Source organism: Saccostrea echinata, unplaced genomic scaffold, assembly GCF_033153115.1.
Source record: "Saccostrea echinata isolate AGI-Se365-2 ecotype Australia unplaced genomic scaffold, CSIRO_AGI_Sech_v1 ptg000004l, whole genome shotgun sequence".
Lineage (NCBI taxonomy): Eukaryota > Metazoa > Mollusca > Bivalvia > Ostreida > Ostreidae > Saccostrea > Saccostrea echinata.
The window spans coordinates 5,734,618-5,762,408 of NW_026889753.1; the positions used below are offsets into that span (position 1 = coordinate 5,734,618).

Below are 27,791 nucleotides of genomic sequence, written 5' to 3' on the forward strand. Positions count from 1 at the left end.
GTAGTATGATTTCCAAATAAAAAGAAATTTTAATATTCGTGATTTCATGGTGGCACAATTTAATGCATATTATAATATGTACTTTCACTTTCGAAATGTTTTCTGCAAAGAAAAAAACTTTTCACAAAATGATAGACTTGTACATGTCATAGTTGTCTCAAAATGGGAGATACACAACTTTCACACTTTTTAGCCAAAATATTACGCCATGAAGCCATAGACAGAGGGCTACAGGTATCTGAAGGTACGTTAACTGGTTAAGCTGTTAATTCAACCACTCTCTCATCTATTTACAAGCAGTGATGGGATATATAATATATACCGAATTCAATACTTTATAGTTATGTTACTTTTAGGGTATATTCATAACCATAATTATTCAATACGGAGAGTGCCATTGCTTTACTGATGTTTTTCTCGATCATGTTTTCGTTTTTGTACTGTTCTCTCTCTCTAGATGGCTATGTTGATGTGGAGGATATCTTGGAACTGTCTGAGGCCAGAGGCAGGACAGAGGAAGATGTCAGAAGGATTGTTAGGAATGACAGCAAAGGTAGATTTAGTCTGAGAGACAATCCATTTCTACAAATAAAGGCCACACAAGGACATTCATTTAAGGTAATAACTATATATATATAGATTTTATTTTAGCTTCTGAAGTTAAAATGAGGATTGGACTCTTGTGCTCAAATTAGAATGCAAATTTTGCAGGGAATTTTCAGTTAAATTTATCTAACTGTATATTGGGACAGGCAGCCCCAGTAGGAATATACAATGCATATAGTGGCAGCTAGTGTAGCAAAATGGAGCGGATCTGCTCTGGCATTCTGGAGAATACAAACAAAGTTACAAAACTTGAAAATAACTAAATATCAGTAACAAAGATTTACAGATTGAAAAGTTTTGAACAGTATGCCAGACTTGCTTGTTATAATGCAGAAACAGTAGGAACATAAATGCTTAGCGTCGTGATTACCTCATGGTTATCTAACTTATGGCCACTCTTTTGAGGAAGTTCTAAATCTTGCAAGATTTTTGGGGCATAAAATTGTTTACAATAGTGACAATTCAACACTTAGAACACTCAGTATGCCGAAAGTATAATGTGTTGCTGAGGGTTGAACTCTGAGTAGTAGGTTGTCTAATTAGAGTATTTTATTAGCTTCCAAATGTAATGACTATAAGAAAAAACTGGTTGAATTTAATTAGAAGAGTTGGCTAAGTGAAAATTATCATTTAAAAATGTAATAAATAAGGACTAGATGGCCTCTCAGGTTTTATTAGTAAGGTTCAAGCAAATGTTCAGCAAGATATTTCACTAGGACTTCTTTTTTATCTGTCCTTATAAAATCCACAATAATGCAATCTCATGTTGTATTCAACAGCAAATCATCCCCAGCTAATAAACATCTCCTACCTCCACAGAAAAAAGTTCTGTTAATTAATTAATTGCAATATCAAGTATTTGGGGCTAAGCTAGGACTGGCATCTGAATGGTTTTGAAGACATATAATATTTTGTGCTGTGACAGTGGACATATTCCTGATGATTTGTTATGATAGTATCAATTCATACATGTGTACCGGGTATTAAGAAACTTTTTGCACCAGTATAAAGTAGAATATTTTATTAGTATATTAATACATGTACCTTATTTCCATTTGTTTCTTATTTAAGATAACCACCACAAAATAGAGGTCTTAAATTTGTTTAGGTCTTTCTATTTTCAATTTTTTTCCAAAAAATAACTGTTTACAAAAATTATTTTCAGATACCTAAGCCTGAACTTACACTTGTCACCCATCACACACAGGTACGCTGTGCCTTACATGGCACTCGTAGCAGAAACTGGGAATCCATCAAATCACAGGTACAATACCTTTATTGCACTTTTTAGGAAGAAAATGAGTTTCGATACATTTAATGTGTTGAAATGATTAATATACACTGTTCAAAATATACCATTTAATATAGCTATAGTATTTATACTACCTGATTACAGTGCAAATTTACATACATGTATAAGAGGGAATGAATGCATCATGATTGAGAGATAAACACAAAAACTAAATTTAATGTAAATTGAATTATAGAAATTAAATGCATTTTTATTAAAGTAATCTACTAAAAATAGTGTAAAATAACTTTCAGCATTTTATCTTTACAGTAACTTATTCAAAATGTTTATGTGTATGCTATTAAAACTATGTTCAGAAACTTTCTTTGGTTTTAAACTATAATCTCTTGATTTGTAAATTAATTGTTTTCTTTGACACAGCATTAACAATAAGAGGTGACACAAGAACATTCTGGAATCTGACTGACTATTACATTAGTCATAACTGACTATTACATTAGTCATAACTGACTATTACATTAGTCATATTAAAAAAAATTAAATAAAGACATAATACCTTGATGGATTCTGCTTTCATGATATGTTTACTGAGCCCCTGATGTTAATTTTTTTTTATATCTGTGCAATCAGGATGTGTAACCAAAGGAGGATGTTGATAAACAAAATGGTGATGTTTTAAGAAGGAAGTGACCTTTAGATTTCTATATCCATATTAAGTGAGGATCATTTAAATTAAACTGGAAAATAAGTACACTGTGAGACTAGAGCAGCTAGTACTTACAACTGGTCTGGTGATAACAGTAGTAGAAGTGTGAGAGAGATCTATTCACAATCTTGAGATAGATCTCAATTAAGTGAGATACTTACGATTGGTTTGGTGATGGCAGTAGTAAAGTGAAAGAGATCTATACACAATCTTGAGATAGATCTCAATTAAGTGAGGTACTAATGATTGGTTTGGCGATAGCAGTATGTAGTAAAGTGAAAGAGATCTATACACAATCTTGAGATAGATATCCTGTGAGATAATTAAGACTGATTTGATGATGACAGTAAAGATGTGAGAGAGATCTATACACAATCTTGAGATAGATCTCCTTTGAGATACTCATGATGATGACAGTAGTAAAGGAGTGAGAGAAATCAATAAATGATCTTGAGATGGATCTCCTTTGAGATACTTACGACTGGTTTGGTGATGACAGTAGTAAAGGTATGAGAGAGATCTTGACATGATTTCGAGATAGACCTCCTGAATTCCCTGATTGGATGAAGGGTCCTCTTAAGCTCCATACTAAGCTATGTTGTCTATCTCTTTTCTGTTGTCACTTAATTTGTTTATGTTGGATGTGCCATTGTATGAAATCACACAGCAGTTGATATTTAAGATGTCCCTTCACTGTTATTTTTTCTACTGCACTACAAATGCACACATTGCATGTAAACGGCAAATCTTCACTTGCTTACATAAATACTGAAGGTTGGATTTCTGTCTCTTCTTTGATATCAATCTTCTTGGTTTGTGTCTTGTATGGAAAACACAGACATATTCTTCTTTATCACACAATAATCTGAACTGAATTGCCCTTATATGAAATATTTTGATATGTGAATAAGACAGGAAGTTTTTAGAAGTTGTCGTATCTATCCTATACACACACGACTTCCCTGTTGTTTATATGTAAACATTTAGCTTCCTTTATGTAATGATTATGCTATTTATTCATAAAAATACAATTTTGACAGTGTTGAAAGAGAATCATGCACAAATTCAGCCAAATCTATATTTGTGTTTTTGCCAAGTTCACACACACACACACACACACACACCCCCTCACACACACACACACATATATATATATATATATATATATATATATATATATATATATATATATATATATATATATATATATATATATATATATATATATATATATCCGGTATATACATGTAGTACAATTTGGGGTGTTGCAGGATGTACAAACACACACATGTAGTACATGTAGCTGGTGTCCAAAAAATAATGAAGAATTAATTAAATATGTTGAAAGATTTTCTCTGAAATTTCAAAACAAAACAAAACAAAAAAATATTTGTATTACAATGCATGTATCATTGCATTGTACAAAATGTGATATTTATGAAAGCATGAAAGTTCTCAAGGTTTCAGAAGTATACAAAGGTTAATTGTCAAATTCATATACGCATTAAACATGTAAAAGTATCAGGCCAATGTTAAGAATATCAATGTACCTGTAATTAAATTGACAAAAAAGGGATATGCAAAGGTTTTCTGCATACTTATTATAATTTAAAGGATACTATGCAGTCTTCTTTTTTGAGTCTATGGTGTGTTAACTCATTCACACTTGGAGCATGTGGAAATAACTGAGGGCAGATATTTTCCATATTTATTTATTTCTGCAATTCAGACCCCTCCTACTACATGTCATATGACACAATAATTGGAGCAAGCAAATGATGATGGTGACACAATATTCTATTGAAGGCTGCCATAGGCATTGCCCAGTAAATGCCCCAATATAGCCACATGCCTCAATGATATACATTTTTTTTACTTGTATAAGGCTTATCAAAGAGGAACCACTAATAAATGTACATGTAACTATCAGTGATTATACACATCTAGCAAAACAAATGTTAGGATTTAAAATAGTTTAAAAATATATATACAACAATATATAAGTTAATGTACATGAGTGTATGCATGTACACATATAAATGTGCAAGTATTTATACATACATACTTTAGTTCATTTACTATATTTTGAGATTTTAATAAAATGACGTAACGTGTTGGTTTCCGATTTAGAATAATGGATGCACTGTGGGCTAGTATCACGATTAGTGTATTATATGTGATTAAATATGATCAAACTAACTTTTACAGGAAATAGTTATACGTAAAATGTAAGGTGTAGTCCAGGTTACTCTAAGGTCAACTACTGATATGAGTCATTGGGTTTTTTGATGTAAAATTTCCTGAAAAAGATTTTTTTGCATAAGAAGAAAAATAACATAGATATTTTCTTTAATTGAATTACCATATTTTAGTTGGGAAATGACAAGTGTGTGTACAGGAAAGTATTATAGTACAAAAGTATAATAATACTAACTTTTAACATGCCTGCATGGTAACACATATTCTACCGTGTGTACTGGCCTTAAATCACTACTTTAAGTGTATTTGATCAGAACTAGATGCTGTTGGATTTTTTCAAGAAAGCTGTAAACCCTGACCTTTGAACTATACAAGATAAAGACTAATTAAAAAGAATTTTCAAAAGAATGTACAGTCTTAAAACTTTCATCCTTGCTTTAACTTGTAGGGAATATCCAAAATGAAGAGAACTCATATTCATTTTGCACAAGGAGATAGAGGAGTCAAAAGTGGTGAGTAAGGGAATGATGTGTACCTCTGTCTGCTGTCTTTTACTTTTTCTCAGTTTCATTTCTCATCAGTGCATGGTTTCCACTAAACTTGCAAAGAGAATTCTTAGATTCAAGTTTGTTCAAATATGTAAAAGGTCATGTCTCCTTTCATGGCAATACTTCATGAAAAGTAGATATGGTTATATAACTTTTTTCAATTTCAAAAACCTCAGGGTAAAAAAAGGAGAGAAAAAATTAAGAAGAAAACTTCCATATACAATGTTTATTAAAATTTGTTCAAGACATGGCCCTTAATGGCTAGGTTGGGGCCACAATAGGTACATAGAAATGTCCTCATGAAAAAAGAAATCAATTTATATTGTTGATAAATATTGTTGAAACAATGACCACATTTTGGTAACAATAGGTTCAGTTACCTACATGTAATATAGGTATGTCTTTAAAGAAGAGATATGTGACTCAGGTGAGCATTGTGGCCCATGAGACTCTTTTTACAATATGAAGTAATTTAAATTTCAGAGACCATCATTCATATAAGTTGTTACTGCCCTTCAATATGCACAGAAATTCTTTAAAATGCAGGGTTGCTTTGCTGTTTTGATTTGATGCATGTGCTTTTATATTTGCAGGCTTTCCACCAAACTGTGACATGGCCATTGAAATTGATGTAGAAAAGGCCATGGGAGGTAAAGCATGAGAAATTTTCAATCAATAATGAACCATTGTTGTTAATCTTTTTTTTCCATATTGGTTTAAGCCATTAGTGCTATAGGTAAGAACAGTTTACATGTAATACAAGAGGTCCATGTATCACATGGCTAACTTGAGCACTTTGATTAGAGAGAAGCAGATATCAGTTTAGTACAACAAAAGTTTAAAAATATAAGTGGTCACCTACACCAAAGACTCAAGTGAGCTTTTCTGATCAAAATTTGTCAGTTGTCTGTTGTTGTTGTCGTCATCAGTGTTAGCATCATCATAAACTTTTCACAATATCATCTTCATCTCCAGATCCACTGGGCCAATATCAACCAAACTTGGGTGAAGGGGATTCAAGTTTGATCAAATGAAGGGCCATGCCTTCTTTCAAGGGGGAAATAATTTAGAATTAGTGAAAAATTAATGGCATCTTTTAAAAAAAATCTTCCTCTCCCAAACCACTGGGCCAGAAAAAATGAAACTTGTGTGAAAACTACATTTGATAGTGTAGATTCAAGTTTGTTCATACCATGACATCCAGGCATAGGGCAGGACCACAACAGGAGATCTAAGTTATACACAGGAATATATAGGAAAAATCTTTAAAATGTTCTCATGACCAGCAAAGCCAAAATTAGTTATATAGATGTGAAAGCATCCTCAAGTAGTGTAGATTCAAGTTTGTTCAAATCATGACCCCAAGGTGGGGGGGGATCAAAGTTATAGACAGGAATATATAGGAAATATCTTTAAAAATCCTCTTCTCCTGATCAGCAAAGATGGGATAAATCATATTAATATAGAAGCATTCTCAGGTAGTGTAAATTTAAGTTTGTTCGAATCATGATCCTGGGGTAGGGTGGGGCCACAACAGGGGATCAAAGTTATACATGGGAAAATGTAGGAAAAATCTTCTCCTGAAGAACAGCAAAGCCATGATTAGTCATATTTATAAATTGAAAGCATCCTCATGTAGTGTAAATTCTTTTGTTCAAATCATGACCTCTGGGGGTAGGACAGGGCCACAATGGATGATCAAAGTTTTACATAAGAATTTATATGGGTAGGAAAAATCTCCTCAAGTGCAGCAAAGTCATGAATAGCCATAACGATATGGAAGCAGGAAGGGGTGTTGTAGGGGGATCACATCAATACTGATCTGATTTCTGCTTTTTTCTAGCCAAAGTCTTCAGGTGAAAGATGGGCCCATTGGCCTTTTGTTAAAAGCAGGACCCTTTGAGATGGTCACCAAATCAGTGATATCTGTTTTTAATTAGAAATAATAGGGAGGGCACTTATTATGGCAGATAATTGCTACATATATCTTGTTATTTTTTTGCAGATGGAATCAGATTTTACATTTCTGAAAATGATGTGGTGCTAACAGAGGGGAGAAATGGTGTTATTTCAAAGAAATATTTCAGGAAAGCTTACAGACTTGGTTCAAGTAGGTCTTCTCTCTATAGAGTCATAAATATTAAAAGGCTTGCTTTAAAAGAAATATCTGTTAAATAATTGATTTATTCAATAAGCAGATATACCAACTCTATTAGTATGCTTCATATTAATATTTTATTTTAAAATATAAATGTATTTTAAATTAAAAATGTGTAAACTACACATATTAATTGTTTTTATTTCAATTTCTTTCAGGAGAAGAATTATCATTTTGAAACTCAATGAAAAATGAGGAGTTGTTTTGAATTGTACAATTACTTGACATAAAATGCAATACATGTACTATGTGGAATGACTTGTGATTGACTCTATCTTTTCTGTGATACAAGGAATTTGTTTAATACCTTTGTGCCATATTTTCATACCTTTTTGCATGCTACTTTTATTGTTACTGAAACTGTAATTAATTGTTTTTTGTTCAGAAATTACAGGTTCTTTTGAAAACTCTGAAATGAAAACATTTTTTAGAGATACAGCCAAAATTGTTGCATTTTCTTCTTTTTAATCATCATGTTGTGTCTATAATGGCGTATATTGTTGCTGGGAACAATAAATTAGATGTTCCTTGCACATATTGCCACTCATTGACACATAATGTTTTTGGTGACATATGCCAGGATTAGCCCTAAATCAAATTGACAAAGAAAAAATATGTGCCATGAGCATTGGATGAACACAGAAAAATGCACCATGAACCAACCTTCTTGGTCAGAGATAGTATTAAAATATGATGAAAGTAGGAATATTTTTATATTATTTTCAGGGGTAACTGCAAAATGAAGGAATAATGAGGTCAAGGTCATTGGAAAGGCCAGTGTGTAACATTGTATTGTCAAGGTCATAGGAAAAGTCAAGGTGAGAAAATTAAGACATATTTGAATAGGTCCCAGTAATACATATCAGTGTAAGAGTTTTAATGAAAATATCTTCAATAATTGTTAAACAACTGAGCTAAATGCACAAAAGGGAATAATGAAGTCAAGGTCATAATAAAGATCAAGGTCAGAAAAATATGCAAGGGATGAAAAGCTCCCACTAAAATGTATCAGTGTAAGAGTTTTCATTAAAAAATACTGGTAATAATTGTTTTGAAATTGAGCTAAACACAAAATAGGTAATAGTAAGGTCAAGGTCACAGGAAGGTCAAGTCAGAAAAAGTTGTAAAGTTCTCACCAATATATATTCATGTATGTGCTTTTATAAACATATCCTGAATAGTTACTTTGAAACTGAGCAAAATAGGGAAAATTGAGGTAAATGTCAAAGAAAAAGTCAAGGTCAGAAAATTATGCCACAGTTGAATAGCTCTCACCAATATGTATCGGGCCATCTTTAAAAAAAAAAATGTTTGTTTGTCCTCTCCCAACTGACTGCCTAAAAATTGCCCAGCTCAAAATTTTTTTCGATCTCTAAAAAAAAATATTTTTTTTATCTTTTATTCCTGGATTTTTTCATCCTTTTAATATGTTTGTTGAAATTTTCTAGGAAAAAAGACTTTCCCACCTACCTACTGGCCCAATTTTTTAACCGTGAGTCGTGAGAGGGCAAACAAACATTAATTTAAAGATGGCCTCAGTTTATGAATTTTGATGAACATATAATCAGGGACCTACATGTATATACTTGTATATAGGTCCCTGATATAATAAACAGACTTTCAATATGAGCTTAACACAAAGTGGACAAACAGATGGAAAGATGAAAGACACTCATGACAAACACTATATGCCCAAGCCATATTTATGGTGGGGCATAATAATACTGGTCATTAACTGGGGGATAATAGGATGTAGTCCTAAATTGCACGTACTTCTAATATCAAAAGATAGAATTTGAGTCTCCCCCCCCCCCCCCCCCAAAAAACCTCCCAGCCCCTTTTTGCTTCAAAGAATCCGACATTTCCTTTGACTTTGTTATACTCCCTGTTTGGGAGGGGGGGGGGGGTATGGTGATCTCTTCCTATACAACTGAATAAAATTTATAATGACATTTCACCGAATCTTTATTACATAATGCCATGGTACACCTATTTAATTATTTTACTCTTTGATCCGAAAGATATTCAGGTTTCCCATAGCGAAACATTGGACAATGCATGCCATTCTTTCTATTTTATCGGGGGTACTTATCTCTTATCCGCAACACCCCCTATAACACTGAATAAAATTTAATGATACAGTGTATATACTTTTCAAAGAATCTTTATTACATAGTTGCATTCTGCACCTCCTACTTGAATTATACTGATTGGACAGATTATTTGGGCTTTCCCATATAGCAAAATATGGACTTTGCCATTATACTCATATGGGAACAGGGGTTTCATTTTGTGAGCTCACTGCTCACAGTACCTATAGTTTTATCTGTTACAATAGTTAATCAGAGAAAAAAAAAATCATTTTAGAAAAATTTCATGTTGTAATTAGTTTTATTCTATCTCTATTATAAGAGTCAAGTACATTTTAAACTTTTGACATATTGCACCAACCTGTTATAAAATGAAGATGCATCTTAGGAAATATCCAATATTTTTTAACTTCAATATTATTTTCCTTATTCTTTATCAGTAAAGGAAAAGTTGCCAGACTCAAGGGCTTCAAAAACAGTGCCACGCTGTTACATATTGTATATCATTGTTAGAATGTGCTGGACAATGTTAATCTTTCTTGTGGTTTACCCATTTTCACGCATGTGTTCAAACAGCTGTTCAAAAGCACTGGGAGTTTGTGATCTGAGAGGATAACATACCCCTCAATAATTTATCTCTTATTATAAAAACATGCAAGGTCATGAAAACATATTAGGTGAAGGTATATCTATTGACACCTTAGCATCTACCTGTACAGTTATGATGTCACCAACTGGCCAGAAGGACTTCAATATTTAAAAGTTATTGAACCAACCCATATCATTTCAGTGGACGAAGCAATTTCAATTTAACTGATATTTTACTACAAAGATAATGAGAAACTAAGACTGGGGAGTTAGTTTCACTTCAAAATAAGTGATATTTCAAAGTAAGCAACTTCAGTATAAGTGGAGTAGGTTGTACATGTAATTGGGATAAGAATGGACTACACTGCATATCCAGCATCCAAAGTTTGTCTAATAGTATGCATTCCTAGATACATCATCCATGCGAGTTTGGTCCAGTTAAGACTTATAGGTACTGGGGAATGGATTTGCTACAAAAACTTTACCTGGACTACCAAACCAGAGCTGACTCCAATGCTAGGAGTTTAGCATGAGCTCATATTAACTTTTTGAGGTAATCTAAAAATTGAAGTATTTTAAAGTACCTAGGCCTTCTCCCTTCTGTCCATTTAATGGGGAAGATTTGTTTCTTTCAATAGAAAATGGCTACAAGTCAATGTGCACCTTTTCTCTTAAACTGTTTTTAATAGTTATGGTTTCATCATAGAGATCTGTTTTTCCCCCTATGCATTTGCATTTTTGCTGTAAAATTCCAGTTGACAGCTATCCATTGAGCTATCCAAATAAATAAGTGTATGTCCAAAATTATGAAGCAAAAGACTACCATATTCATACATTTAACAATTCATTTAATATTCCATTTTGTGCAGAAGTAAAAACAAATCAAATAAATGGCAAGTTATGTGTGTATTTAGATGTATACCGTATAACAGGTATTTTCTGCGGTTGTTCAATATTTGCAGAATTTTGCAGATGGGACAATCCGCAAAAATTACTATCACAAAATATTTCATCATTATTAATTCAGATATTTTATACATAAAAGTCTGATAAGTGGTGCTTATGTTAGTCAACCTGGTTTAATGTTATTTCATACCTTCTTACTCTACATTCTAAAAAAAAGAATTAAGTTCAGGAATGTATGAAATAAATGGATTTGAAAAATAGTTTACTAAGACAAATACAAGATAGTAGAGCTTAGAACCAGATCTCATGCATTTTTGTTCAAAATGTCTTTAAATGAATATTTAAAATGTAAACATGGCAGTGTCAAAATTCTGCCAAATCCTTAGAATTTGGTGTTAACGTTCATATCCTGTAAACAAATTTCTGCGGTATAATATGCAACAGCAGAAATTGAAAATGCAGAAATTAATTTGCTACCTTTCAAGGGTCAAATTGCAAACATTTCCAACCGCAGAAAATACCCGTTATACAGTTATATATTTTCCATAAAAACTTAAATAATTACTGGTGAATTAAATATACTGTACATACACTAAAAACATTAACAAGTATTATAAAACATTTCAATGTCATGATTTATAACTATATATATACATATATCACTAACCAAGTTATAAAATGATATGAATAGATTGTAAAACATATGGCATCTAATTTAAAAGATTCTGTTGTCAGATTCCTTGTAATACAGATATCAAAAAATTATAAAAATATAGCAATATTGATTATGCAGTAGCAGATAATACATATTTTTCAAAACAAGCCTCACCACAATGCACACTTGAGTAACAGTTCTCTCTCTCTCTTTCTGTTGAGACTCGAGGGACCTCTTACAAAGTGGAATGCCTTACTCAAACATGATGGCATTCATGTATTTATTGGACAAAACAAGAGGCCTTGTTATTTATTAAGTCAACATGTTCTTTCTGTATCCTAAACTTCATCTCTGGGGTCATGACCTCAACAAATTAGAATCTGTACCTAGGCTGCTTCCTTTCTAATTCATTTTAATTAAGTTAAAGTCCTTATGAATGAATGGTTGTATACCGTATATACTGGCCTATAAGTCGGTTTTTTGGGAGTTAAATTTTGGTCCAAATTTCTTTATCCGACTTATACGTGAGTTATAAAAATATTGCTATTTTAGCGGGTCAATCCCTCCAATTTAAGCTTAAAAAATACAGCCGACTTATAGGCGAGTATATACGGTACTTGAAAATTTGTTCTTTTTTTTCACAAGGTCTATAGATTCCTTCTGTATCCCCACTTGATATTTGGGACAATTACTTCATCTTGAATTACTGTAAACCAATTATTATTCGCGTCATCTTTTATTCGCGATTCATCAGTTTGAAATCAATCCACAATGATTAATTTTTGCTACTTAGGAAACATTCTCTATAAATACAAAGAAAAATAAATGGTTTGCAGTGATTAATTCAAATTAAAGAAGGTCATGAAACTCTCTGATATTTCTCCCACACGAATAAAAGTTGGTTTACAGTAGTCATTGAAACTTGAATGCTAACTGACCAATTTTGACCAGGAAAGCTCACTCGAGTCTCAGTGATTCAGGAAAGCTCAAAGTTTTTTCAATAATATGTAAAGAAAATGCATTTATAAACTATAGAAAAAAAACAAAAACAAATGGTCAATTACCGGTAGAAGGGGGAAGCCTATAGGTACTACAAATGACTTATATGGTTCATTATTCACTAGTATTGGAGATGACTAAGTTCTCTACTTCAAGTGAAAGTTAAACTGTTATCTATTATAAAATTTAATAGTTAATGTAAGATTTATTAATAATTGAATTTCAAAGATGAGGTTAAAAGCATTAAAATGAAAGCACATTGAAATTAACAATAAATGTTATTAAATTAATACTTTAATATAAAGGCACACATGTTCCTTAACTGCCTATGTCTATGTAATATATCCTGTAGGACAATAAAGGACTGTAAAGAATTGTAATCAATGTAACACATCATGTAATGTATTGTCAATATAAAGGGGAAAAAAACCTAGTGAGGTAATTTCATATGAAATTGGAATAACTATTAGATGCAGCACCTCTCAGGCTGGACAGCAGGATGACCAGTCTGTTTCTGGGTAGCCATGATAAAGTCCATTAAAAAACATACAGAATGCAACAAAAATGAGGTATATGATCAACGAGACCCAGCCTAGCTTCCTCTCCCAGGGTAATACATTCACATTCTTAAGCAGTGGAACTCCAATAAGCAACCCTGTAAAATAAAGGTAGAACTAGTGTTTAATATTACTTAACAAGAAGTCTGTGAGCCAATGCTCACTAATAATACCCCCGCTCTGATGTGAATACACAAGTTCAGTTATGGACAAACACAGTGATAATCAGGAAATTGACATCGGATTTGTAAAAACTGAATCCCAACATATGGCATGCCTAAACAAAGAAAAAATTTCAAGCATCTGCAATGAGTAGTTGCTGAGAAAACTACGACCAAAATTTATTATGTATGGTACGGACAGACGCATGGATAAACAGGAAGTTGACATCGGATTTGTTCCAAAAATGAATCCTATTATATGGCATGCCTAAACAAAGATTGTGCTAAAATTTCAAGCATCTGCAATGAGTAGTTGCTGAGAAAACTACGACCAAAATTTGTTATGTATGGTACAGACAGACGCACGGATAAACAGGAAGTTGACATCGGATTCGTACAAAAATGAATCCCACCATATGGCATGCCTAAACAAAGATTGTGCTAAAATTTCAAGCATCTGCAATGAGTAGTTGCTGAGAAAACTACAACCAAAGTTTGTTATGTGTGGTACGGACAGACGCACGGATAAACAGGAAGTTGACATCGGATTAGTACAAAAATGAATCCCACCATATGGCATGCCTAAACAAAGAGTGTGTTAAAATTTCAAGCACCTGTGATGAGTAGTTGCTGAGAAAACTGCGACCAAAGTCTGTTATGTGTGGTATGGACAGACGCACGGATAAACAGGAAGTTGACATCGGATTCGTACAAAAATGAATCCCACCATATGGCATGCCTAAACAAAGATTGTGCTAAAATTTCAAGCATCTGCGATGAGTAGTTGCTGAGAAAACTACGACCAAATTTTTTTATGTATGGTACGGACAAACGCACGGATAAACAGGAAGTTGACATCGGATTAGTACAAAAATGAATCCCACCATATGGCATGCCTAAACAAAGAGTGTGTTAAAATTTCAAGCACCTCTGATGAGTAGTTGCTGAGAAAACTGCGACCAAAATCAGTTACGGACAGACAGACAGACAGACAGACGGACGGACAGACAGACAGACAGACAGACAGACAGACAGACACACAAGGGTAAAACAGTATACCCCCCTCTCCTTCGGAGCGGGGGTATAATAAACAGAGTTTAAGGCTGTTTGTCCTTTAAATTTTTCTTAAAAATCACATAAATCTTAATTACCAGCCATCATGCCTCCAATGTGAGCAGAAATACCAATTTTAGTAGCACCTTCTTCAAAGAATCTTCTATAAACAGCAACACTGGTGTCACCAATAGCTATAACCATAAAATAACAGATCATAATATGACCTTTGATTATTTTAATACATGTACTATAGTTTTTAATTTCCCTTCAGGAATGTGAATATGATATCATTCCTTCGGGGAAAAAAATTGTGTTCTTTGGTAAAATCCCATTGCTAGAGGATGCTTTTCTTTTTTATTTCAACTAAATCAGATGTGAAATTCAAAGTATATCTCGTGTTTCATTAAAACACTCACATAAGACAAGAAATACTGTTAATCTAACAGGTGCACTGAGAAGAAATCGCAGAATGGATCCATCACAGCACTTGTAATTCATTTCCTTCCAGTTCTAGAAAGAAACATTTATAAAAATATCAATTGCAAGTAAATTTAATTATTGTTTCTCTTCTTTCTCGGTATATATATACAATTAAGAATCAATGCATATTTACTGTAAAATTTCAATACCTCAAACTTGGCAAAGTGGATGGAAAACTTAAAAATTCCTGGTACAATTGAACTTTGGTATCTTGAACACTGATATCTCAAATCTCATGGATAATTATGTCAATTATAGTGATTTAGAAGTCCCAACCACTTTTTCTTGAAGTATTTTACCCTCGATATCTCAAATCATCGGGAATCTTGAAGTTTTCTCTCAGTCCCATTGAGTTCAAGATACGAGGTTTGACTGTATTTGACTTACTGGATTGGTGTCCAAGCCATCAGAGGTCTGCTGTATTTTATCTTTTATAATATGGTTACCGTATGTTTATCCATTATATACTATAACTTACAGTAATAACGGATGCAATATGGGCACCAATCAGGGCATAGCATCCACCACTGGCTCCACATAAAGACACTGCATGATCTGTCACAGAATGGGCGAGGGAACCTATCAAGAATAAAAATATAAAGCATAAAAAGGGGGAAAACTTTTCATTTTCTTTGACATAATCTTTTTTATATGAGAGTTATCTTCATATATCTTCATATATAAGAGTTATCTTCCTTTGCAAAGTGAACTGTTCCAGCACACAGTGATAAACCAAAGATTGACAAGTTTAGGAAAGTTAAAGAAGATACCTGCAATAACTCCCAGGACATAAATAAGAAAAACTCTCCAGAATTTATGAACCAGCTCTAAAGGCAGGCCCAGCAGTAACTGGAAGATCAGGTTAGAAATCAAATGGATGTACCTTAAAGGAAACAGAAATTATACAAAAGAGTTCTCTGATGTTGATTGTACAATGTACTTCAGGTGTTAACTTGATTTCTGAATGCACTGTAAAATCAGACTTAAAAGTTTGGGATCATGTGAAACAAACTTTTGATAGCATGATATAGGCCAAGGGTTTAGTACCTGAAGATGCTTCCATATAAATATGACATCAAGACTTTGTTGTTCTTGAAAATAAGATTTTAAAGATTTTTCCTACGTATTCCTGTGTAAAACTTTGATCGACCATTGTGGCCCCACCCTGAGGGTCATGATTTAAATTAATTTTGAATCTACGTTACCTTACGATACTTCAATAATGACTATTAGAACCATGGCTTTGCTGTTCTTGAGAAGAAATTTTTTAAAGACTTTTTAAGGTCTGCCGTCTTCACGGAAGAGCTTATAGTGATTCTACTGTTTCTTCTTCTTATTATTATTTTTCTGACCATCTAATTTTGTGCAAGTGATTTCTCGAAGACTACTGGATGGATTTTAATAAAATTTGCAGGAACAATGTGTTGTAATCGGAAGTTATTTTATCCAAGAGAATTTTTGGAAATTCCTTTCCGGTGCTAAGTTACGGACCATTTTCTGAATTTAAAATAACATTTTGTCCACGGATAATCTTTCAGGGATTATAGATCGTGATAAATACTAGCCAGGACGTGACTTTTCGTTCGTTGTCATTACTTCCGGTCGTTACCAGATATGAATTTAAAAAGTTGATGTTTTAAAACTTTTTCGATTTTAAATATTTTTCTTTGATAGTAGTAGTGTTAATAGAGGCACTTTTGAAAATGCTTAATATATAATTTGTTTTCAAATTGATAATTAAAATCTAAACTCTAGATATTCGCATTTTAAAATTTGAAGCGGGTCTAAAATGGCGGCTGTGTTCGCAATCTCCGACGAGCAGGTTGGCACTCAAAGCTCCTTGAGTGGCTCATTCCTGGCACACTAACCTCGGACGTCAATGGTGTTCTACCATGTTGCTGATACAGTCATGTGATCTTATTTGAAATTCCTCCAAATGTTATACCTTTCAAGTCTGAGTTACTTTGAAGCACGCCCAACACTATGTTTTGCTTTCAAAGATTACTTACATGATGTTGTAATCAAAACCAATATCCAAGGAAGAATTAGACAAGAGAAAAAAAACGTTTGAAGAACTTTATGCAGAGTAAAATATGAAATGAGTTAAAGGCAGTTTCCGGCGGATAAATGAGTAATTTGTACGATACATACAATAATATATATGAGAATGGAGACCATTCAAAAGAACACACATTTCAAAGAAAAGGCACGATTTACTCGTGACGTAATGTATCGTGACTCTTCTTTCATAGTAGAAAAATGGTCTGATGCAGAAGTGCAGAAAAAGATTACACGGACACGTTTGTATGAAATACAGGTATATGGAATTGCATGGAATAAAAAGTTGAATACACAAAGAATAAAGGAAGTAAACAGTATCATCAGTTCATCAGTAATAGATTATTTGTTATTGTTTAAATTCAAGTAACGAATTCTGATGTGAATCTGCTTGCACAAAATTTGGCTAGCTAGTTCTCATTCTATAATTCCACACTATATAGAAAAAAATGAATTTTCACGAAGGCGATCTGGGTTTAATCCCGAATTTGTTTGCTTAAATTTACGTTTTCAACTTTATAAATGATGTTGAGTGATTTTTTTTTTTTTTAGAGATGATAGAACATGATTCCTAGATTGCGAAGGGACCTTTTCATGCGTAGTCGTTAGTTCCGGTCGCTTCCAAAAGCGAATTTAAAGAAACTTCAATATTCAATATTTCAAACTTCAATATTTTTCTGTAATATTTGTAGGGTTAAGAGAGCCTCTTTTCAAAGTACTAAATGTATAATTTGTTTTCGAATTGATAAATCCAAACTCTTGATATTCGTCATTTTCACTTTGAAGCGGGAGTTGAAATGGCGTAATGGTTAGCACGTTGGATTTTCACGCTGACGACCAGGGTTAAATCTCCAGAGTGTTTGAATTTTTTTTCACTTTTCAGCTTGAATTTACATTTTTATTTTCAAAATCGGACGGAAGACCTCTCATTGCTTGCAATGAGTTTCTAGTCCTTTATATATTTCTTTCTAAAACTTTGATCATCCACTGCAGCCCCACCCTATCCTCAGGGGTCATGATTTAAAGAAATCTGAATCTACACTACTGGAGGATAACTTCCAGATATATTTTACTAATCATGGCTTTGATGATCTTGAGAATAAGATTTTAAAAGCTTTTTCCTATGTATTGCTATGTAAAACTTTGATCACTGACTGACAGAAGTATAACCTCTGCGATTCATTGATTGGGGTATATAAAAATGTTTTAAAATTGTCTTCTAAAGAACAGCAGAGCCAAGATACAACAAAAAAAAATATTTAAAAAATCAGATAGAGTAATAAGTGTTTTTATTTTTATAGTATGAGTTTTAAAAATATTTTTTACACTCTGAGAGCATTGCCCCTGCACCTATATCAGTATTAGATTATATACAAAGAAACATACTTTCAGGTGTTTTTAATTGGCTAGCAGTCATATGAACGATGCAATTAAACATTAAAAAATATTTGCTTTCTATTTAAAAATAAACTGAAACTATGTCATCTGATATTTCTAATGTCACTGACTTACAGAGAGAATAAATAACTGAAGTAATATTACTTAACTTAAATATGGAGCTTTACCACTTCTTAACTTCTTGAATAATCAAAATAATAAGATCAAATGGTTATAATAACAAAGTACTAAAAGTAGATTTATATTTTCTATATTATATCTTTTAAAAATTCACGTTAAAATTCATATTGATATCCACTATCTTGAAATATTGCTGTAGATGGTTGAGTCACATACTCAATATTACATGTCTATCAGTAGGGACCTGAAGTAATGGCGATAATTGACAATAATTTGATGATTTAACAGATTTTTAAAACCTTGACTTGTGCAAAATATGATTGGCTGCATGAGATGTGAAAAACAGGATGATAATAGCTTTGTATTTGTGAAGATGACAATACAATATTAAATCAGGGAGGGTAATATGGCCTCACCCTAGCCCCAGTGGCCTTTTTATGAACACATTTGAATCTACTGTAAGTCTAGATGTGTCTTAATTAACACCACGAATGCCCCCGCAGGCAGCCAAAATTTGAAATGCCATATTTAGTTTTAAATTTGTTTGCACAAAAGATTTTTTTTCTAAGTTCAAGAGGGATAACTCTGTCAAAAATCATCGAACCACGACTAAATTCAAACTTGACCTGTATTTTCTGGTAAAATACCTGCATATGCAATTCCAACCTTACACATACATCCCTACAAAAGTACAAAATTCAGACATTTGTCTTGGAACATGTCAAAATTTCATATCTGATACACATGTACCTTAACGTTGACATCCATAGGTCAAACAGAGATACAGATGAATAAAGATATAAGGAAACTTTTGGGCTTGTATGTGTACATACAGGTAAAATGACTTACCCTTGGTGTAGAAACATATAGGTGACAAATCTCCATGCCTCGTAGCGTCTGGTTGGTTTATACAACAGAGGGCTGTACAGAGGGACTCCAGAGACAGACGTGGTCGCTACACCACGAGACTTCTGTTCCTCAGCGTAAACAACAAAAATTACTATCTGAAAACAACAGATTCAAATACCATAATCTGATTAATAAAAACGTCCTGATTAAATCATTTCAAAATGCTTTGAATGGTACCTAGCTCTGATTTTTCAGTTTCTTTCAATACCCAGACATGCATCAAAGCAAACATAAGATGCTTGAAGAATACATTGGTACAGTCAAATCTGTTCATAGTGAACATGCATATACAACTGAACTTCATTATTTTAAACATCTGTATCTTTTATTAAATGATCAGGAATTTTGATTGGTCCAAACATTCTTTCCTGAGGTGTATCTCAGAGCAAATTCACCTCAAAATGACGTTCTGTGAGGTTCATTCAGGTTTCTCTCTCGACCAACCATACATTTGCTCACATTTTTATCAACTAATCAAAGTGCATGTTTTGAAGCATGCGCATGCGTCATTGAAAATGTAAAATTGGCAGCTACAGTATCAAAGAGACTAAACTCCTTCATTAATAAATGATTCCGTATTTTATTTTATCATTATATTACACTGTTTTCACTTTGTTAACAGTCCTTAACCTGGTGAAATATTATCATGTTATGATATTTTGTTAAAACAACACATTATATTATAAGTGTTAATATTTCTTCGAGACAATTAAGAACTGTAGTGTGAAAAATGTTGTAAAATTCCTGATTATTTAATAAAAAGGTTATTGCCTTTTGAATTCAGTCTGCTCATGACTATACCAACATGGTAAGGTACTCGTTAACCTCGGTCTGCCACCTCAGTCAACCAATACCTGAACAGGTCCATAAAGTCATGGAGAGACCCCATCTGAAGTCAATAATTCCAGAGAGTACCATGGGTATGTTGCAGTGAGTTGAAAATCCCAACCACTTTTCCTCTATGCGTATTAAATAAATCTCAACATCTGAATCCCTCGGATATTTTTTTTTCTTGGTCCTATCAGTTTCAATGTTTGACTATACCTGAATATTTTGTCATCAAGATGTTTTGACTAATAAAATATCAACTATATACCAAATATGGATACAAAGAAGCAATTTGATGACCATAGAATTCCCCTACATCCAAGTTCTACTGCATATATCCTAATCATAAAATGCATTTCTCTCAATATATTGTACTCTACTTCACAGTAATCCTTGTTTTACAACAATCTGACACAGCTTCTCCATACCTCTACAATGCTGATGAAGATGAGGGGGGTTGGGGCTATGGTTGTAGTTTGTTATAAAACCCTTCCGCAGCTTCTCCTTACCTCTAAAATACTGATGAAGATGAGGGGGGTTGGGGCTATAGTTGTAGTTTGTTATAAATTCCTTCCGCAGCTTCTCCTTACCTCTACAATACTGATGAAGATGAGGGGGGTTGGGGCTATAGTTGTAGTTTGTTATAAAACCCTTCCGCAGCTTCTCCTTACCTCTACAATGCTGATGAAGATGAGGGGGGTTGGGGCTATAGTTGTAGTTTGTTATAAAACCCTTCCGCAGCTTCTCCTTACCTCTACAATGCTAATGAAGATCATGAAGACAGGAGGAGGTTTAAAGTTGTAGTTTGCTATGAAATCCTACCTCAACTTCTCCTTACCTCTACAATGCTGATGAAGATCATGAAGATAGGAGGAGGTTTACAGTTGTAGTTTGCTATGAAATCCTCTCTCATGCTCTGGGGAACAATGTTAGCAATGGCTGCCCCTAGCAGACCTCCCATCTTCTTTCGTTCATGATCCTTAATGTCATCTCCGGTCATCTACATTAACAGATAATAAGGCATATATTTATACTTTGTTTTCCCCCTGTTTACTAACTTCACCAATAATTGCCTCTAGCAAAATAATTAAATGCTGTTCCTTTGAAATAATTTTTCTTAAAATTTTCATCAAAACTATAAAATTATTTAATTCCCTACCTACACCTATTTTTTGGTCAAAATGATGAGTAAATTGCGAGTGAATGAGTAAAAAAGGGGAAACAATCTTTTTTTAACAGAGAACTGATATTTATACACTTTTCAATCATTTTCAATTTCAATTTAATAATCTTTTTTTATTCCCTCTGCACATTTTACCAAGTTAATTCAGCTATAAGGAGACAGGATGTACCTTTTAATATTATCACTCACTTATTTTTTGACAAGAGTTGTTCATTATATACAGATATCAACTGTGAAAACTCCACACCTGAATAACCTTTGAATTTGTCATAAATGTGTATGACCTTGACATGGGGTTTGACCTTGACCTTCAATTTGGCCATAAACATTCTTTATCTGAATTTATTTCATAAGTGAAATTCAATATTTATGGTTGGGACATAAATAAAGTTAACAAATTAGAAGTCCTCTGGTTTGATTTTGGAAAGGGGGATAAAAATTATGTCACGTTTCTCAATAAAATGACTTAAAGACAAGGATATTTAATCAAACAATCTTAACATGTTATTGATTATTCCTAAGATCTAACCATTCTGACAAACTCCCCGAGTCGGATTTTTTTATCTCCATCCCTATCAGCTCGTCGGAGGAGTTCGTCCAATCGCTCCGGAGCAATACTTTCTGTCAGTCCCTCTTCTTCCAGCTCCTCCCGTAAATCACGTAAAGGTACACCTTGTCTGCCATGCTGTAAAAATTATCAGGATTAAATAAGAGTACAGCTCAATATAGGCCACAATTTTAAAAAGAAAAAAAAATCATGATATAATTAAAATCATTGATACACCATCAGTTGAAAGTAATCCTTCACTTTAATTTCATTTTTCCAACAAAATTTCTGGTATCATTTTGAACAAACTCCTCTTCATTATGAATTATTCATCAATTCTTTATTCATAATTTTCTTCCTAGATGCATTTTGGAGATACATTTACACTACATGCCCTTGGGTTAATTGTAAATATCTTAAAATGTCAAATTTTTAAAACATCTCCCTGATAACATCTGTATTATAATTACGATTCAGTTCACAGTAAGATGTAAGCAATCATAAAAGTGTTATCTACATCACATGCCTAAAGCCAGATAAAAATTCCATAAAAGAAATATTGCATGCATGTCTAGAATTTTTAGTGAAATATCTTCCTTATTTCAATTTATTTAAAAGATTTCCCTACCTTGTCAAACATCGGGCGGAACCTCTGTGAAATAAAATAGAAAAGATTTAATATACACTTTATGTTATCATATATTTTCATTTTTGAGTTGATACATTAAGTAATTGATTCCCTTTCATCTTTCATATGTTACTAATAAAAGCATTAATAGATTTTATAAAAAGATTCCCAGTAAATCAAAATCAAGGATTACAAAGCTCGCCTCAACAAATGTCATCTATGAGAAAGGCCTCATATCAAATGAAATTTCAATTCTAAGGTGCATTTGTTACTTCCATTATTATAGTGTGTATAAGTAACACATCTAGAAAATATAGCATTTGGGGCAAGACTAAAGTTTTCTAGGCAGATCATCCATGCAAGCTGGGTCCAAAGTATACCTTAATTACTCAGTAATTGCATATGCTCATAAAACTTATACCTGGCCACTAATCTGGAAAACAAAGATGAAATGCAAGCTTCCATGACAGGTATTAAGCATCTATAAATGCTTCATCCATGCAGAGTTCAGGTAGGACTTGACAATGGATGTGCTCTAAAAATCCTTAATCTCATTGAACTCATCTAGAAAACATAGATTATAAACAAGAGTAACAGTAAACCTTTAATTGTTGCTTCGTCCATGTATAGTCCAGATAATGCTTATTATTACTTGGGAAAAGATATATATGCTTCCAAAACTTTAACCTGACTCCTCATTCCAGAAAAAAAAAATCAATCAGATGCAGCATCCAAAGCATGAATGGTAGTAGGCATCTCTATTCCTGCAAGTTTGATCTAGTAAAATCCTTGGGAAATGAACCTGATCTAAAAACTTTAACCTGGAGCACCAATTCCAACTTGGGGGGGGGGGGGGATCTGAATTTTGTTGAGGTAAGCTTGAAATAAAATGAGTATATTTCACATCTAGTAATTAAGAAATGTAAATTTATTAAAAAATCAAATGGTTCAACAAAACCAAATGCAATAAAATTATAAGCAGAAAATGCAACAGCTCCTTATATCTCTAAATTCTGGAATAAATGAATCATGCTATTTTTGCAATTAGGTCACCATTCATACATGCAATCAACCATAAAAAATTCCTTGTCTTTGATCAATCATCCATCAAATGTTACTTGAAGATATCAATTTGTCAACTGATAAACCTATATCACCAATTAAGGTGGCCATCCATCTAACTGTGGCCTTGCATTAGTCAGGTGTGAATTTCAAGGCCACTGAAAACTACTTGGATATTTCAACTTTTTGTGAACTTCTCAAACTCCTGACTGTGCAGACAAGGAATTTTTCATGGAAATAAAGCAGCAGTCCTAAATCTTGTTTCTGTGAATTAAATTAACTAAATACAAGTACTTTAATTGATTTTGTAAATTTTGTTATTTTCATACAATGCACAAACCACAATTAAAACTGTTCTTTAATATCACTTTGTAATATGTGCAAGTTTTAGTAAATTATTACCATTCATCAAATGTTACTTTGTTGGTGCTTTAATTACAATACTGCATAGGTAAACATGTACCGTATTATATTACTCGGGAAAGGGAAATGTGCACTTTTAAAATTCCTGTTTGAATAGAGAAAAACATGCAAGTCACACCCTTGAGAATACCTACGTCTTCCATTTCCTAATTAAGATTCATAAGAAAAATATTAAGACATATTTATAAACATTGCAAGTGAAGAAAAAAATTTGTCATGGTATGGTCAATTTAGCAAACCCTGATAACTAGCTTAAAAGCTTGTTAGGATTACCTGCGTGGACGGTCTAATTGACATTTTTGACAGGAAAAAATCCGGGTACAGAAAATAAAGGACAGTATTTTGACACTTAAAACTTGTGCCCCAGTGAAATGCTGGAAGTCAAAAAAGTTCAAATGGTGGAAACTTTATGCTAGGAATATGTACACTCTATTTTAACTTGGTCATGTCATGGCAATCAGGGATTAAAAGATTATAAATGTTTACTTGACATCAAACTTTTTTCCATTTTCAATTTGTTTAATGCATTCTGCTCATTATATGTACCCCTTTGATGTCATGCATTGTAAACAATCCGGAATAGTCGCACATGTTAAGCTTGTTTATAAACAAATATCTTATTTGCTGTCATCGATTGATGACTAAATCGGTCAACTCTCTGACCCCCCCCCCTTTTCCCCTTGTCTACTTACCCTGATCAAATCGTTCCGCCTCTCTTCCATGGCTACATCCTCTCGGGACCCCACCCGTCTATCCCTTCGACCCTCCACCGGCATTTTTTTTATGTGGTTTCACGTTCTTCGAAGCTTCTCCTTTTTGTTACCTGTATTGCGGAAACGTCTCGGTTCAATGAACCGTGCATCGATCAATGTGGAACATGAAAACGCGGGAAAACCAATAAAAACAAAAGAGGGTCTATTGGAAAGATTTTGTTTTCATGGCCGGAGGAACCGGGGGGGGGGGGCACGGGAGGGGCGTACCCAATAATTTTGCCGATATATAGAATACTATATAGATACTATAGAAAGCATAGCTACTAGATATGCTTGTGCCCTCTGAATAATAACGTCTGATGACCTTTTTTTGCTTGGAAATTGATAGTGCCCCCCCCCCCACTGAAAATATATGGTTGTGCCCCCCCCCCCAGTGAAATTGCTTCCTACGGACCTGGTTTTAGAATAAAAACGAGATATAACCAAAATATATTTCATTATTTCAATTCCCCCCTACCCCCACCCGCATAACCGAACACCTACCTGATATTTGCTAGAGTAAGTTGCCCGATGTTCAGACGCTATCTGAATTATTTACCAGTTGATTTCTCGGTTTACTTACAAACGTCTACAGAGGAGTGGAAAGTAGCTCATCATTCAAGACGGTAAGCAGGAAGTATTTAAAAAGAGCTTGGGAGTACAAACCATGCAATTGCTTCGTACAGAAAACCCGTTAACAAGGACAAGAATACTAACTTAGTATTACCAAGCGAAAAAAGGCGTTAAAGGCTGCAGGCACGTAGTATCAGGAGGGGCTGCCCTCTTTTTTCCAAACATAACTTTGGGCTCCCCCACTTTTCCAAACTTGTTATAAAAGATTATAATCCAGGTGGGGTCATATTTTTTTCTTTGTTAAATGTACTCAAATACATCCTTTTCCTCAAAATTCAAGAACATTTCAATTTCACAAAGCCCGTTTTTCAATTCCTGGACTCTGAGGAACACTAAGTCTTTACTTTATATTGATCAGTTAATTGGTATTTCGGCAGGGTCATTTTATGGATAAAGTCAACCTAGCTCTTTTCCTTTAGATGCTGGTTGCCCCCCCCCCCCACTTTTTGCTACTGTAAGGTCGAACACTGGCAAATTCAAGGATTTGGACAGATGGTTGGACTGTTGCCTTTGCTTTCACCCTGATCTCTGGTTGGACGTGGACACAATTTAAAAAGACAGATATCTACATGCCAGACAGGTCCCTAGTAAACAACTTCAGATGGGGGGGGGGGGGGAGATCTTACATAAATTCTGGACAACTGGACAAGCCAAACAAAGGGAGGAGAGGGAAGAAAAGGGTCATCAGACGTTGAGGGGGGTACAACTATATTAGCTGGATTTTTTATGTATATGGTGGCAAAATCATTGAAGCTACACATCTGTAACTTAGCCTTTTTCTAACATGACCAACTGGAACCTCTATACTACTATATTAAAATTATAGACTCGAATTTTTGGCCTTTAATACCGATAAATCGGAGGAGTGCTGTCTTTTGTTTTATATATTTTAAACATCATTGGTACTTGAAGATTACCAATTTGTTTTTATTTTTTTCTCAATTAAGCTTCGCTAATTAATAATCAACGAAAATTCCTCAAAAAATTCCGGAAATCATCTGGATTTTTTTTATTTTACAATCTTGCGCGTGCGCATTACATTCACGCTAAATAACGGTGTTCAAATCAGTATCAGAGCAAAGGTGCTTGGGGACAAGGACCCCCCCCCCCCCCCCATATATATTTAGTGCTTCCCAAGTTATTTTTTCATGATTTATTTTTTTAAGCATATGTTGATGTATATTGCTCTATAAAAATTCACAATTAACGCGATATAAGTAACGACGGACAAAAATATATATATATACCACTGGTATACATAGAGAAGAAATCATAAAATTAATAAGAGATAAGATAGATAAGATTCTTTATTTCCAAATCAGGGCCCTTTCAGGCATCACAAACAACAAGTATGATTTCTACAATTACAAACAGTACAGACAATTTATGTGTATACTAAATAATAATCTACAGTACATGTATTTGTATATTGTACTGTATATGTAAGTAATGTTGATAAATGAAATAGTACTACCGTGTACCCTAATGCAAAGTGGGGAGATTTTACAGTCCTCGCATTGCAAAAGATACCACGTGGCAATGCAAAAGTACTAACTATTACAATACATTAAGTGTCAATTTTTGTATGTATTATTATTACATATATTTACATGTACTATATATTTAAAGAAAATGTTGCAATGTGACTTTATATGCATATTTTAAATGGCTTGTCTAGCTAGTTCACATACAGCAAAAACCACTTCAATATTTTCACAGTTTAGAACCCACAACAACTTATTTTCATTATTTAAATGAGCAAAATTGATACAGTGTGTTTGTATAATATTCATCGTATTCTCTCTTTCTGTAACATAATTCAAACATTCAAAAAGTATGTGTTTTTCATCTTCAATAACATTCATTGAGCATTTAGTACAAAGTCTTTGATCTCTAGGGATGCCCAAATAACGACCTCTTTCTATTTGTAAATTGTGAGAAGATGTACGCAACCTACATATTACTTTCCTTTGTTTAAATGGTAGACAAAGTCAATATTTTTCAAGTCCAAAATTTTTTTTGATCTTAACATAAGTATCCAGTTTACCTTCTTGTGACAATCTTATTAAGTTCCACTCATTCATGTAATATGCAAATAAGAATTTTTTGCATGTAGTCTTGAAAGTTTGCAATTTGTTAGAAAAAGTATCCTTATTAAAATTTAATATTTCTGCAATTTTACTAAATGTTCCATACCAGGATGGTATACTGTTACTCCAATTAATCTTACTTTGAGAGTATGCTGCTCTCAATAATGGAAATGACATGTCTGGACATTCTAATCTATGG

At 33.4% G+C, this 27,791-nt stretch overlaps 3 protein-coding genes across 5 annotated transcripts in view; 1 reads left to right on the forward strand and 2 right to left on the reverse strand.

The window, feature by feature from the left end:
• LOC133179069 (ras-specific guanine nucleotide-releasing factor RalGPS1-like) overlaps window positions 1-3,166 on the reverse strand; it is a 36,746-nt gene extending 33,580 nt beyond the window's left edge. Inside the window, exon 1 of one of the 2 annotated variants that reach the window (XM_061313781.1) lies at window positions 3,044-3,166. In XM_061313781.1, coding sequence (XP_061169765.1) covers window positions 3,044-3,151 — 108 coding nt within the window. In that variant the 5' untranslated portion in view covers window positions 3,152-3,166. Of the gene's footprint in view, window positions 1-2,725; window positions 2,748-3,043 lie in introns of those variants that run through there. The other variant, XM_061313786.1, reaches the window with a different exon arrangement.
• LOC133179073 (tRNA 2'-phosphotransferase 1-like) lies at window positions 111-15,544 on the forward strand. 2 transcript variants are annotated; one of them, XM_061313793.1, is made up of 7 exons: window positions 111-244; window positions 458-618; window positions 1,772-1,870; window positions 5,212-5,275; window positions 5,905-5,961; window positions 7,317-7,421; window positions 15,442-15,544. In XM_061313793.1, exons 1-7 carry the CDS (start codon window positions 163-165, stop codon window positions 15,477-15,479), a joined length of 606 nt encoding a protein of 201 aa, XP_061169777.1. In that variant the 5' UTR covers window positions 111-162; the 3' UTR covers window positions 15,480-15,544. The 2 variants fall into 2 exon arrangements, with proteins under 2 accessions (XP_061169777.1, XP_061169778.1); XM_061313794.1 differs by lacking the exon at window positions 15,442-15,544 and adding an exon at window positions 7,628-7,837.
• Window positions 11,678-24,920, reverse strand: LOC133179072 (rhomboid-related protein 2-like). Its single transcript, XM_061313792.1, has 10 exons — window positions 24,810-24,920; window positions 22,633-22,656; window positions 21,987-22,142; window positions 21,113-21,274; window positions 19,387-19,541; window positions 15,732-15,844; window positions 15,440-15,540; window positions 14,898-14,991; window positions 14,577-14,672; window positions 11,678-13,362 (listed from the first exon to the last, which is right to left on the reverse strand). Exons 1-10 carry the CDS (start codon window positions 24,891-24,893, stop codon window positions 13,190-13,192), a joined length of 1,158 nt encoding a protein of 385 aa, XP_061169776.1. The 5' UTR covers window positions 24,894-24,920; the 3' UTR covers window positions 11,678-13,189.
• Between the last annotated feature and the right edge of the window lie 2,871 nt (window positions 24,921-27,791).

What these genes read in the sequence shown, in the direction of transcription:
- LOC133179073 (XM_061313793.1), top strand. Translation starts at nt 163, where the DNA reads ATGGGAGATACACAACTTTCACACTTTTTAGCCAAAATATTACGCCAT. An exon ending in CACAAGGACATTCATTTAAG is followed by an intron (nt 619 to 1,771) that starts GTAATAACTATA and finishes AATTATTTTCAG; the next exon opens with ATACCTAAGCCTGAACTTAC. An exon ending in AGATAGAGGAGTCAAAAGTG is followed by an intron (nt 5,276 to 5,904) that starts GTGAGTAAGGGA and finishes TTATATTTGCAG; the next exon opens with GCTTTCCACCAAACTGTGAC.
- LOC133179072 (XM_061313792.1), bottom strand. Translation starts at nt 24,893, where the DNA reads ATGCCGGTGGAGGGTCGAAGGGATAGACGGGTGGGGTCCCGAGAGGAT. An exon ending in TATATGTTTCTACACCAAGG is followed by an intron (nt 15,845 to 19,386) that starts GTAAGTCATTTT and finishes GTTTCCTTTAAG; the next exon opens with GTACATCCATTTGATTTCTA. An exon ending in TGTCCTGGGAGTTATTGCAG is followed by an intron (nt 15,541 to 15,731) that starts GTATCTTCTTTA and finishes TATTCTTGATAG; the next exon opens with GTTCCCTCGCCCATTCTGTG.